Source organism: Lissotriton vulgaris, chromosome 7, assembly GCF_964263255.1.
Source record: "Lissotriton vulgaris chromosome 7, aLisVul1.2, whole genome shotgun sequence".
Lineage (NCBI taxonomy): Eukaryota > Metazoa > Chordata > Amphibia > Caudata > Salamandridae > Lissotriton > Lissotriton vulgaris.
This window is the reverse complement of record NC_141695.1, coordinates 603263282-603278059: the sequence shown is the minus strand read 5'-3', so window position 1 is coordinate 603278059 and position 14778 is coordinate 603263282. Positions and strand designations below refer to the sequence as shown.

General features: G+C 45.7%; 1 protein-coding gene across 4 annotated transcripts in view; it reads right to left on the bottom strand.

The window, feature by feature from the left end:
• UNC13D (unc-13 homolog D) overlaps positions 1–14778 on the bottom strand; it is a 707512-nt gene that overhangs the window by 364845 nt on the left and 327889 nt on the right. For all 4 annotated transcript variants that reach the window (XM_086930728.1, XM_086930726.1, XM_086930727.1 and 1 more), the window contains one exon: positions 11214–11317. In XM_086930728.1, the coding sequence (XP_086786854.1) occupies positions 11214–11317 (104 nt within the window). The remainder of the gene's footprint in view (positions 1–11213; positions 11318–14778) is intronic.

Below are 14778 nucleotides of genomic sequence, written 5' to 3'. Positions count from 1 at the left end.
GTGGGGGGTTGTTTCCTCTTAGAGCTGGTTGGTTTAGCTATAGTTCTTTTTCTTTTTGCCCCAGTAGTTATCAGGTTTGGGGAAACCTCTTTATTTGGGACGATATCCTTCACATGACCCATTCCAAACCATACATCTGATTCCACATTGCAGACTACATATGAGAGTAGTACAAGAGGAACTAGACAAGCAGTGGAAACAGATCTCGGGGTCGTTCAACGACGAGATTCACCTCACGCCCCGCATTCAATCTGCACTGGAGTGGTGGGCTCACCCTCCAAACATCTCCATGGGACGACCTTTTCAAGAGACGACTCCGACACTGACGCTCACGACAGACGCGTCCTTGGAGGGTTGAGGAGCACACCTCGGAGGAATGTCCGTCAAAGGAAAGTGGACTGCGCCCCAACGCACGTGGCACATAAATCGCCTAGAACTTCTGGCAATTTTCCTTGCCCTAAAATCTTTCCAGAGGGTAGTGCAGGGACAATTGCTGCTGGTGCGGACAGACAACACCACCAGCATGCACTACCTCAACAAACAGGGCGGCACGAGATCTCTTCTGCTCTCCAGACAAGCACAAGAAATATGGAACTGGGCGATTCACCATCAAGTCCATCTCTCAGCGATCCATGTGCCGGGTGTCTCCAATGTCCTAGCAGACTCACCCAGCAGGTCTCTCACAGACAATCATGAGTGGGAACTCAATCAACCAACTCTAGAGTTCATCTTCCGTCAGTGGGGCCAGCCACAGATGGATCTTTTTGCGACTGCCACCAACAGGAAATGCCAACGCTTTGCAAGTCGTCATCCCCACAGAGAGTCGAGCGGGAATACATTTTCGATCAATTGGTCGAACGAATTCATCTACGCTTTCCCTGCGCTCCCTCTAGTTCCGCGCCAGTTACACAGGATGAGGCTTCAACCCTGCCATGTCATCCTAATAGCACCCAGGTGGCCACGGCACTCATGGCTCACGGATCTCCTCCTGTTTTCTCAGAGCGATCCAATTCCGCTTCATCCTATGCCTCACCTCCTGACAATGAAGCAGGGGCAAATCTGCCATCCAAATACGGCATATCTCCAGCTACATGCCTGGAACCTGAACACAATTAATTTGCACGTCTGAACATCGAAGCAGATTTCAGAGAGGTGCTGGCTCACCCTCGCGCTCCATCCACCATTAAAACCTATCAACTGAAGTGGAAGCGTTTCTGTGTCTGGTGTCACACTAAAGCCTTGGATCCAATGACTGCCAAGCCTGAACAGATTCTGCCCTTTTTCCTGTCCCTTGCAAAATCAGGACTTTCTCATTCCACTCTTAAAGTCTTCTTGGAAGCACTCTCCCGCTTCCGTCATGATGGTTCCACGTCATTATAATCCTCTCGAATTATCCAGCAGTTTTTCAAGGGCCTCTTTCGAATGTTTCCGCCCATTCGTCGCCCTGCCCCTGCGTGGCGCTTAAATTTGGTCCTGTCTCAGCACCTCCTACATCCTTTTGAGCCCATACATTCAGCGTGCTTAAAATTCCTCACGTGGAAAGTTGCTCTCCTACTTGCACTAACATCCTCCAGGCGAGTAAGTGACATTCAAGCATTTACGATCCAACCTCCTTTTTTTTAGTTTTCTAAAGAATCGGTTACACTACGCACCAGTCCATAATTTATTCCTAAGGTTCCAAGCGATTTCCACCTTAATGAACAGGTCATCCTTTAGACATTTTTCCCTAATCCTCAGTCTCCTGCAGAACGTTCCCTGCATTCTTTGGACTTAAACCGTTGTTTGAAATTCTACATTCAACGCACTGCGCCTTTTCGAATATCAGATCAGCTCTTCGTGGTCTATGGCCCAATTTGCAAAGGACAGCCAGTTACCAAACAATCCATCACTAGGTGGATTTCCTCTGCCATTGCTTTTTGCCACCAACGGGCTGGAAAGCCCCTCTCTTCTCCTGTACGAGCTCACTCCACAAGGGCGGTGTCAATTACACAGCCCTCTTTGCTAGAGTGCCTCTACGCCACATCTGCAGAGCTGCTACGTGGTCGAGCAGACACACGTTTACGAAGCACTACTGTCTCGGATCAGCAAATACCGCAGACGCGGCTGTGGGACAAGCGGTGCTACGGAATCTTTTCCAATAAGGTGAGCCTCTGTTGCTTCCCGCCTCCAGTCATAAAGGTATTTTCTCTTGAATCATTGTATGCACAGTTTTACCTTGAATTGTGTTATGTACTTTGTTTTATGCAACCTTTATGACTCATGTTGTGCTTTACTGCTTTCTATTCTTATTCAAGCATGTGAATCTATGAAAGACACCCCTAATACTGGAGAAGAACATAATTTACTTACCTGTAAACTGTGGTTCTCCAGTATTGGTGTCTTTCATAGATTCACATGTGACCCACCCTTCCTCCCCTCAGAGGCTCTCTCTTCTCCTCATGCACTCTTGGTCACTTTGTGCTACGAAAATCTGAGGACTTGAGCTTCTGAGGAGAAGGTTCTAGATGGTGCTGCAGCCTGATTGGCTGGAATGTGGACCATTAAAATGACACTGATATGTTACTAAAGTGAATTCTCCCTTAGGCTGCTATGGGCCTATTCTGTTCTATGGTACTTTCTTAACTTTATGATATCCTTATATCTAATTGCTCTATATGTATATATGTATGATTATGTAATTTTTTCATCTATATATGCATATATTACTGCTATTTTATGTACCGTGGGACTCCCACTTCGACGACGGGGAATATTCAAGCATGTGAATCTATGAAAGACATCAATACTGGAGAACCACAGTTTACAGGTAAGTAACTTATGTTCTTCTAGATCAACATCTTTGCTACATTAGGGCTTGTAGATATTATTAAAGTGATGGCGCTGGTTAAGGGTGAGTGCTTACCTCATCAATCAACCCATTCATAGTTCTTTCACAGACCCCACTTTGTACTGACAAATTGTAAAATACAGTGGGGAGGTGCAGCTTACCGGGAGAATGGTGAGCCCAGTAGTTTGCTGACAGGTGATCCCTGGACACAAAACCTGGTACTTTGCTCAACATGTGGGGGGGTCTGCTGACAACGCTACCGCTGCTGCATCCACGTGCCCTGGGGGCTTAGAACTACACCCCCCAGCATTGTGCACACCGCTCACCGCGTTCACACACACAGGAGGCGCTCAAGAGGGGTCCAGGGCTCCTGCCGCGTGGGAGCCTGATAGTTTGCTGACCGCTGATCCCTGGACACAAAACCTGGTACTTTGTTAAACACGCGGGGTCCGCTGACAACGCTACCGCTACCCCATCCACGCGCCTGGGGGCTTGGAACTACACCCCCAGCATCCCTAGCGGCGCGCATGCCGTGCACCGCGTCACACACGCCAGGAGGCACTCATGAGGGGGCCAGGGCCAAGGGCGGACCAGTCTGCGCCCGTCAAGGGCCGGAAGAGGCTGGGCTGGGCCACCCCCGTGAGAGGTGGTTCCCAACAAGCTGTGTTGCTGTGCTGAGGTGAGTGCCAAAAAATATTGTGACATGGGGAGGCGCACCACCACACCAACCTCCCGTTCTACCACCACCATAGATAGCATGCTAGAAAGAGCAGTCAACATTGTCACAACGGAAATCAAGCTAACAGAGAGGCGATTATCCTTGGGATTTGTAGCACCCCGAACCACCTCAATGGCAGGGGATGCGCAGGAGGATTGTATTGGCCCTCCCCTATCGCCAAATGTAATTCTTAACACCACCAGACACTCACCAACCCAGAGAAGTGGCTGTGACATTGAAAGTAACCAGGGCAACAGTGATAATGAAGTTCATGTGGATGATCAAGCTATGGGTCATGTGAAGGATATCGTCTGGTTTGGTTTGGAATTGGTCTGGGGATTTTGAGACTGGTAGTTACTTCGTTGTCTATTGTCGTTATATGAACGATATTGGTTGGAGTCACGAAAAGTGGAACAGCTGCCACCCCTACCACGAGCTCCTCGAAACGGCTGTTTCTTATATTGAGGGTTGCTAAAGCCTGGGCCGTATCCGTATCCTTTTTGATGGATTCAAGAGAGTCATCGACATGTTTGCCGAAGACGATTCGCCATCATAAGGTAAATCAAGCACTCGTGCTTGAACCTCTGGACGAAATGCAGTTGACTTTAGCCATCCTTGGTGTCGCAACACAGCGGCCCCAGCCAATTGTCTGAATCCCTTAGATGAGATGTCGACGGCACAGTCGATCTCTGAAGAGATCTTCTCTCCCTCCTGTACAGTGGCTTGCACTTCCGCGCGGATGGCATCCGGCAATTGTGGAATTAATGCTGCAATTTCGGACCACATCTGGCGGTCATACCGTCCAAGAATTGCTAGGGAATTAGCTGCTCTAACTGTTGTGGCCGCCATAGTGGTAAACTTTTTCCCGATGGAATCCAATTTGCGTCCTTCTTGATCAGGGGGAGATGTGAGAGGTGTGGCAGGATTGCGAGATCTTTTCTGGGCTGCCTGTGTGATGACTGAATCCACCTTCGTCTGAGAAACGAGGCATGCTGGAGAATTTGCAGGCGCTTTATACTTTTTATCAAGTCTAGGTAAAACGGCCGGGATCGAATTAGGCCGCTCCATTAATTTGAGACCTTCCTCCCAAATGTGATCGATGATCGGGATGGTGTGGGCTTGCCTTTGAGGAAGATCTTTGAAATCATATAAAAAACAGTCTGTCTGCTGGACCTCTAAAGTCAGGCTAAACCTTTTGGCAGCACGGATCATCAAGTTGTGAAAGCTGCCAATGTCCACTGGAGGCGAAGCTCTTGGCGATGTTGGTGGAGTAGAAGGTGTTTGAGCCCTGTAGTCATCCCAATCAGTGAGGACGTTGTCATCGTTATCTTGATCTGTGTTTTGAGCGTCCTGTTCCTCATTATTAGTATCCTGCTGAAGGCGTACTGGTGATCTGGGTGTTACTGTAGGTATAGGAACTTGTGTTTGTGGAGGAGGTTGCTGAGCTGGAGAATCAGGCCTAGATGGCGGAAACCTGCGATTATAATCATCCAGCATGTGCTGTAAATTAGACACTAAAGACAGTGGTATTTGTGTCATCTGTTCCGTTATGTGTGTTTCAGAGTGCTGTATGGGGAAAAGATCTGCCCCATCTTCGGTTTCCTCTTCCTCCTCCTCGTCATAGTCCTGACACTTGATCTTAAGTTCAGAGGGGCTAGACGCAGGTCGAAAAGCATCATCGACATATGAGCCATCATTAGAGTCCTCCTCCGCGGACTGAAACAATTGTTCAGGAAGAGCAGAGCCACTCTTTACAGGACTTAAATGTAGAAGAGGTACACGTTTTTTAACCATTGAAGCAGTGACCACTGTGAAGGTGGTGGCTGTGGCCAGTGGATGGTGTGAAGTTGACGAACTTGTCAAAGAAGCGGCAGAAGAATCAGAAGGAGGCTAAATCGTCAGCGTTGGATCTGCTGATGAAGAATCCGTAGCCATTGACGGATGTGACTTCCCTTTATTCTTTGTCGGCGAAGGTTTTTTCGCCGTTGACGATGCCGTCGACGAAGAGGGTAGCGTCGACGAAGGTGGGACCGTCGACGAGGATGCAACCGTCGACGGAGCGGTCACCGTCGACGAAGAGGTTCCTGTCGACGGGCAGGGTCCCGCCGACGATAGTGTTGTTTTCGTCGACAAAGATAGATGCGTCGACGAAGATGGACACGTCGACGGAAGCTTTTTCGTAGACGATGAGGTCTTGGCAGTCGTCGACGAGATCTTAATGATAGAAGTAATGGGTCTCACCTCATGGGTCGTCGTCGACGAGGTGGACGTCGTCGACGTAGTCCTTGAAGACATTGAACATGTCGTCGTCGACGTAGAGACAGCATCAACTGATTTAGTCGTCGTCGACGGACGCGTCGACGAACCCGTCTACGAGCCAGTGCCCGTTTTTGAAGATGATGGCACAGCTTTGGACTGTGGCGCCAGAGAAACAGGTCCCGTAGGCGTTGGAGGCAAGTCTGTTGGGAGACATTCTTAGAGACTTCAGCAAGTCTTCTTTTCATGAGGAATGGAGAGGGCATCGCCGTCTCTGACCCACGCTTCTGAGAGGCCTTGGAATGAAATGAAGAGACACTCTCAACATCCGAGACCACTGACTCAGATGTTTTCAACTTCTGTAGCCACAGAAGGAGACGGGCCTCTCTGTCTCTTAAAGTTTTATCAGAACAAGTACGGCAGTACTTACAGTTCTTGACTTCATGGTCTGGGTAGAGACAGTAAATGCATTCACTATGTGGATCTTCATGAAACAGTCTCAGTTTGCCACAGGATGAACATTGTCTAAATAAAGATTTCTTTGAGGAAGACATTTGTCAAGTAGAAATGAGCTATGAAAGTAGAAAACTGAGCAGAGCTCAGGGAGACTCCCTTCACACGACGTGCGGTAGAAAATCTGAGGACTTGAGCTTCTGAGGAGAAGGTTCTAGAGGGTGCTGTAGCCTGATTGGCTGGAATGTGGACCATTAAAATTACACCGATATGTTACTAAAGTGAATTCTCTCTTAGGCTGCTATGGGCCTATTCTGTTCTATGGTACTTTCTTAACGTTATGATATCTTTATATCTAATTGCTCTATATGTATATATGTATGATTATGTAATTTTTTCATCTATATATGCATATATTACTGCTATTTTATGTACCGTGGGACTCCCACTTCGACGACGGGGAATATTCAAGCATGTGAGTCTATGAAATAAACCCCTAATACTTGAGAACATTGTCTCCTCTCCTAATGCGCACTGGTTGTGAGTTTGTGAGGCTGGCGTCCACTGTAGCTCTCCTCAGTAATCCTATAAAGCTCACAAGTCTGAATGTTTCTTTCACTTCTGACATAGTGTGTTGCAGTTTAAAGAGCAACACTCACCATACCCCCCTTCCACACTGGCCAGGGCTACTATCAGTCCAGTATTTTACCAACATAGTTGGGATTTTCAGGTCAATTCCAGTTTTACAAAAATAAAAAAAATAAAACACAGCTTATATCGGTGGTGTCGCCATTGGTGTCCACAGGGGGGAGGGGGCAAGGAGGGGCATTTGCCCCACCAGGAACGCCCCTCCTTACCCCCCTATGGATGCCAATGCTTTTATCGACATCTTTTGTCCGTAATTCTGGGCCCTGCAGGGAGCAGAGCTGTTCCCTGCCAGAGGCCTCAACTCCCTGATGGGGCGCCTCGCACTCCTCCTCGCAGCCCCTCCCAACCATTGTCATTCTGTCTGTGGCTGATTGTCACATACAGAATGACAATGGCCAGTTTCAGCTGCTAAAGGATACATCCCACCCTAAACCTCTAATGCACCTCAAAATCACTGAGGCGCCGAGCCGAAGGAAAAGTTCAAAGTTGAAGGTTAAATATTATAACACACGTAGGAGAAGCAGAAGAGCACTGCGGGGTTAAAAGAAGTTTCCTCCTGCAGTTGGGGCCCACAGTGAAGACAGTGGGGGTACTCTGGGGGGTTTCGGTCCAGGAAAAAATGCAAGTAGGGGATCTGAGCAGTTGAAAGCATAATCTCGCCCTTCTCTCATAAGAAGATGCCTATCTTCTAACAAATGTACCTGCTTGTGTTCGATAAATTGTGAGGTCTTGTTACTCTCTGGTGTCATTTCATTTTGTAGTGTGAAAGGAACGGACAACGCTTTATCTCGCTATGAAACTGTTAAAGAAATGTAAATCAATCTGTTGTTTTAATTGTCTGTAATGAAATGCAGGCAGCAGTATAAAAGATTCGATTGTGCCAGTAATGGTGAGCAGTAGGGAATGTGAAAGCACACTAGTTTGCGCATGTTTGCGCTGTCCTGGGGGTTCCCACCCTTCACACCACCAATTATGAAAGATAGATCAGTAAAAGGATGGATTGATGAGTAAAAGGGTGGATGATGGGCGAATGAATGGGTGGATGGATGAGAAAAATGATGGATGGATTGATGAATTAATAAGTGAAAGGGTGAATGAAGGAATGGATGGATAGATGGAAGAGTGGATGGATGAGTGAAAGGTTGGCTTGGGTGAAAAGGCAAATGGTTGGATGGATAAGTGAATGGAATTTGTGACTGGAAGAGTGGGTGGATTAATGAGAGGATGGATTGGGTGAAAGGGTGGATGGATGATGGGTGGATAAGTGAAAGGGTGGCAGGCTGGGTGAAAGGGTAAGTGGTTGAATGGAGGAGTAGATGAATGGGTGGAAGAGTGGATGGATGAGTGAAAGGATGGCATGGGTAATGGTTGGATGGATGGGTGAATGGATGGATTGGTGGAAGAGTGGATGGATGAGTGAAAGGATGGATCCGGTGAAAGGGTGGCTGATGACGGATGGATTCGGTGAAAGGGTGGATGGAGGGATGGATGAGTGAAATGATGGATGGAAGAATAGACGTTGGATAGGTTGGCAAATGGTTGAAAAGGTTTGGATATGGATGGGAACACAGATGGAAGGACAGAATGAATGGTGAAAGATTGAATGGTGGATGAAAAAATTAATAGATAACAGAAAGTACATTTGAAATGGTGGATGTCAGCGGTTTGATGGAAGGATGAATGGCTAGATCCTTGGACAAGAGAGCTCTTCTGGAGAGGGTTGTGATGACTTACTTTGCTTTCTTGGTGCCATAAGTGCTTTAGTTCAAATTGGGAGGTCTTTCAATATTCTGGCTACTCCATTGCCTCTGTATTACTATTCAGCATTTGCTGTGTGCTTATGTATGGGATCCATACATCATGCATACGACATTTTGAGTGCCACTCAACTGATACTTGAATGTTACACTAGTAATTGTAAATGTTTGCATGCTTTGTTTTAGGTGTAAGGTTTTAGGGAGAGCCTCATAGTGCCATAAGCTGTGCTTGAGATGTATATTGTGTTTGTAACAATAGGTAAGGAGTAAAAAATAAACTATGTAATAGTGTATCGACAGAGCCTTCTTTAAGAAAGCTGCAGGGAAAAGCACCTTTGTGACTTACGTCAGCTAGCGCAACTCTCCGCAAAGCCCCCATAAACAAAGTCAAATTCCATATTTTAAGTTCCACTTGCTGAAACCCCCATAATGCGTTCCCTATAGTGGGTTCATTACAGCAATCCTCCCTTTAGTTCACCTATGCTTGCCATGTTTAATCTCACAATGGCACTAAGATATGAGATGCTAGTAACAAAGTTTATCTGAGCAGACCTTCCTGAGCACTTCTCTCACCAAACATATCTGCTCACGACCATGAGTTGTAAATAAAATATCAGACTAGACAACTCAGTGCAGTAACCATATAAATAGATTATTATCATATGAAATACTTCAAAAAGACCTGCACAGTTGCTCAAAGCTGTGCACATACCGAAAAACCGTGAAGTGCACGATTATCTCAACCTAATATAAACTTATTTTGACTTGTACTTCAGTGTTTGTCTATTTACTTACTTTCATACCATCGCGCAACTTCCTCTGATGTGTCTGTAAAACACACCTTTTGTTCCGAAGATTTGTCCTGAATTTTGACCCTCTGTCCTGAATTTTGACCCTTTGTCCTGAATTTTTACACTTACCATCCTGAATTTGCAACCATGATAGTTGGTCACCCTACATTAACTGGAGAGTTCACTTCAGGGCGCTGCGTTCACACATGACGTCACCAAAAGTACAGAGTTCACCCAAATGTGTCTGCAAAGCATTCACCAATGCATCCATGGTACTTACAACGTGAAACGCTCGGATGCGCAGATCTGAACAGGACTTAAGCCCAGAAGCATGACTGAAGCACGCACCTCCACTACCAGGGAAAAGACACGCTACAAGCCGTCAAGGAGGACAGTCCCCTCTGAATATGCAAATGTAGTGTACGCTTGTAGTGTTCAGCTTTTGGGGTGCCAGGGGGTAACTTTAGGGTTTAGGTTGGGTGTGGGTTTTAGGGTGCCAGGGAGTAATTTTAGGGTTCAGGGTGTGTTAGGGATTGGGGTGACAGGGGGTAATTTTAGGGTTCCGGGTGGGTATAGGTTTTGGTGTGCCAGGGGGTAATTTTAGGGTTCAGTGTGGGTATGGGTTTTGGATGCCAGGGGGATAATTTTAGGGTTCAGGGCGGGTATGGGTTTTAAGGGACCAGGGGGGTGATTTTTAGGTTCAGGGCGGGTATGAGTTTTGGGGGGGCAGGGGTAATTTTAGGTTTCAGGGTGGGTATGGGTTTTGGGGTACCAGGGGGTAATGTTAGGGTTCAGGGTGGGTATGGGTTTTGGGGTGCAAGTGGGGGACATTTTAGGGTTCAGGGCGGGTATGGGTTATGGGGTGCCAGGGGGCTAATTTTAGGGATCAGGGAATGTATGAGTTTTAAGGGGCCAGGGGAGTAATTTTAGGGTTCATGTGTGCTCTAATTGTTGTCTAGTTTCAAATGCAGAATTCACCACTATTTTATCTCAGCTTGGCCAGAGCATTACCCGATCCGGATTAGCTGCCATTTTAGCCCCGCCCCTATTGATTAACATTAGCCACGCCCCTTCATTTGTCAGGTTAGCACCCCCCTGGAAAAATTTCTGCGGACGCCCTAGGGTGTCGCCCACCTGATTTTCTAAACCACGTGATGCTAAAAAATAATACAAAGGATTTTACGTACAAGCAAATTAAATTCTAGGATTCTGGTTGATGTACAGTCTAAAATACGAGCAAATAGCCAATATTTCTACAAGAAAAGTGCTAACCCTGGCAACCTGGTATCATAAATTCTCTTTATTACCTTGTGGGACTCCAAGAATGGGCAGAGGAGCCACACTGCTTTAGATCAGCCTCAAGTGAGTAATGGGTTAAGAACCTTGCATCACGGACAAGAATAGAGCACTTCAGTGAGCCCTACTGCACAGTACACACACACAGACGCACAATACTGACAATAGTGTGCAGAGAGCAACTGTGAACAAAGGAGTGTATATTTGTGTGAACAACTTAATGTTATATGTGCTGCAAAGTAAAGCCACTCTAGGTGCATGCTAGGTGCATGGATACATTTCGGCTGCGTGTCTTAATAGAACGGTGCAAACTGAACACTAAGTAGGTTCACAGTGCAAGCTCTGGCATACCGCTTATTAGTCTACATGTATGTGTGTTGTGGGTCGTGTGTATCTGCGCATGCAAGTGCATATGTATGTCTGCACTTGAATGCTCATGTTTAAGCCAATGTATATCCAATACTTACGCCATGCTCTGGTGAAAATCGGACAAGTCCTTCTGGGTGGCATGCAGAAACAGAATAGTGATGGCAGGTTTACTGAGTTCCCCATTCCAGGATGTGCTGCCCGCCTAAAACCATAGACAGCAAACAAGAGAAACTATTAGACTATAGAATTTTTGTTTTTTTAAAGGGGATTCACATCCTATTAATCCTACAGCATTGAAAGGCAGTCCGGATATTAACCTTACTTAGGCTACTACCTACAGTAACAATCATGTTTACATGACCGAAGCACTTCTTTTAATAATGCTTTATGCAACTGTACAAAGAAAAAATCATTCTATTAAAAATATATTATGTACCTTGTTCTCTTATTTACATCCCTTCCAAGGCTAGCACTACAGAGTAAGAAGACCCCGTCTTGACAGCTCCAGTCAACACATATGAGGCCCAAAAGCAACACTACAAAAGATTTGGGGGAGATCTGATAGTTATAGATAGGGGATGTGTTGTTGTTTCCACATACTTTCCTGATGCAAGAAAACAGAGACGCAGGGTAAAATGGGCAACTGTCCACGGCCCCTTTAAGGTACCACTGGTATATTGCAGCAATAATGGAGTGCACAAAAATAGATATTTATATAATCTGACAGATGAGCGTACACACCTCACTGCGTTGTGAATATGACTGGTCTGCCTAACCTGAACACTCGTGCTCTAAGGCAGCTGGTGGCAATTAAATTAAAAAATATATTCTTTCTTTCTCATGTCTTCTACATCAAATGATTCTCTTTACTTCGATCTCTCTTTCTCTCTATACAACAACATGTTCTCTCTCGGTCTCACCTCTCTATTCAGCTACGTATACTTCAACTGTCTCAATGACATTCCCACCTACACCACTCTCTACCTCGTTCACCAGTCCACCTATCCCCATTGCTGTACCTCACATCTCTTTCAATACCTCCTTTCTTGCTACCCCATCTCTTGATCTCTCCCGAACCTCTCATCTCACCATTCATTTGCTCCCATTTCTTTCTACCCCCGAGTCCCTCTATTTTACCTTTCACACCAACTTTCTCGCTCTTCCTCCATTTGTACCTAGGTGGAGGAGTGTGGCTCAATGGTTAGAGCGGCAGAACCTGATGCAGAGTTCTGGCTAGGGACCAGGGTTCAATTCCCGCCTCGGCGGGGTCTCGGGCTCAATTTCCTCGGACCTGTTAATTCTCGCCTCGATGCCTATTCTAATCATGGGCCCCACGCTGCAACTCTGGGCAATAGCTTGCTTAGCCTCCACACCGGCCCAAACAGCGCTAAGGATGCCTGGCTTCACCCTGGGGGTGCCCAGGAGTGAACACTTCACAGGAAAAGCCAGGAGGGGTTCCACAGCGGTATGAGTATCAGCGCCAGGAAGCCGAATAGGCGACACCGCAAGGTGACCGTCTGGTGACAGTGCGCTCTATAAGTACCATGACATTTACATTTAACTTGTACTCAAGAAATATTTACATCCACTTTCTCTCATCTTTCTCTACCCATCAATCTCTAGTTAAAATCATACTATCTACCTTTTTCTTTATAAGCCACATACTGTTTCTTCCTGTACCTCACCATCTGTATTTCTGCATCAATTTCACCTTCCTTTCTCTACCTCACCCCTATCTCTCTACTCCAACTCTTTTCTCTATACACCTTTTCACTCCTACCTATTCTTCACCTCTCTCTCTCTACCTTTCTGTGTCTCATTAGCCTCTTTACATCACCTGTTGCTATTCTTCTTCCTATGTTGCATATCGCTCTACTTTCAAGACCTCTCTAGGTTTCTCACAACAGCGCACCTGCTACATGTCTACCTCTACCACTCTGCCTCTACCTCTCTCTCGCTCTACTTTGATTCCTTCCTAGATCCAGCTCTCTCTACCTCACTCTAAAACGGTACCTATCTATTTTTTCTTGAACATCTCTTGCTATCTATGTGCATTTCCCTTTCTAGCTATCCCGCTTAGCTTTTCTTACCGTATGCCTGTCCCCAGCGCACTAATCTTTTTACCTCATCTCTATCTCTTTTCTCCCTCAACTTCCTCTCACCTTTCCCTCCATCACTCTGCCCTTCTTTTGTCTCATACTCTTTCTCAATTCTCCTACTCAGCATATCCTGAACTTAAAATGTAAAGTACATATAGAAAGAGAGGAGGGATTTCACCCCAAAATGTAGTTCAAATCCTCAACGCAGTGCTTTCATAATCTCCGTTAGGGATAGAATGCAAGTGAAGGGCGATTTATTTGTGATTATGAATATGGGGTAATAAAGGCTACAAAAACTCCAAAAGCTTTGTGCACATGTCTAGTTTTAAAAACTATACTAAACTTCCTATTTTTACAGTTTACCCATCTCTTTCCAACACTGGTAGTAATAAGCTGGTTAGGCATCGAATTCTGCGTAAAATATTGTTGCAAGGCAAAGAATTCTAGCTCCAAATACAAAAGAAATAGCTTTAATAATGCTATTCGAAGCTTTTTTTTGGTATATTTAGGATGGCAAATGCCAGGCAGCTTGAGCTTCCGGCTATTGTTCAAGCACTGTTTCTGAAAGTTTAAACGTATAACAAAACCATGTTTATCATCACAAGTGCTTAAGGGCCAGATGTAGGTGGCCAAATACCGAGCGCTAACGCTGAAATTCGCAGAATTTCAGCTCTTGCGACCGGTATTTGGCTGCGAGCAATGTAGGTGAGTTTAAACCTACTAGCAAAATAAGGAATCGCAAAATTGAGATTCCTTATTTTGCTCTGGCATTTAAGGAATCGCAAATTACGATTCCTTAAATGCAATGTAAGTAGCACAAAATAAAGTGCACTTTAGCCTTAAGGAATCGCTAATTAGTGATTTCCTTTAAAAAAGCACTTTTTTGCTTTTTTTAAAGTGTCATGTGGCACACATTCATGCCCTTAGGGCATGAATGTGTGCCACATGTGCATACATGCACATTTCAGGGGTGCAATAATGTGTCCTTTTGACACCCTGGCACCCTTGAAATAGCTCCCGCTATTTGCGATTATTTCATAGAGAATCGCAAATAGTGAATATCTTCCCATTCATTCCTATGGGCCTCCTAGCACATAGGAATAAATGTTATTAAGGAATCGCTAATATTTTAGCGATTCCTACCTACATTCAATTTTGCGATTTCTTAATAGCAAATCTGTAAAATTCGCTATTAAGGATTCGCAAATTTGATTTTACCTACATCTGGCCCTAAATTAGCTGAAAGCACAAGTTACTTACCTTCTATAACGATATATCTGTAAGAAACAGTAGTTAGTGTTAGATTTCTTACCTTAGAATATCCCCAGGCGTCGGACTAGATCCGGTAAGTTTTCGTCAGCAGTACCCCTGCGCGTCGCTAGGCGTCGTCTGCGGCTCCGAGTCAGTCGTTGGCGTTGTGATCACCGGGATGACGTTGGAGTACTTAAACGCCGTCCTTGCGCGCTCATGTCAGTTCTGTACATAGCTTTCCGTGCCAGGAACGCAGAGCCATGATAGAAACCGACACTGGTGCCATGAAACCAGGGCCCTTAAAGGGATGTCC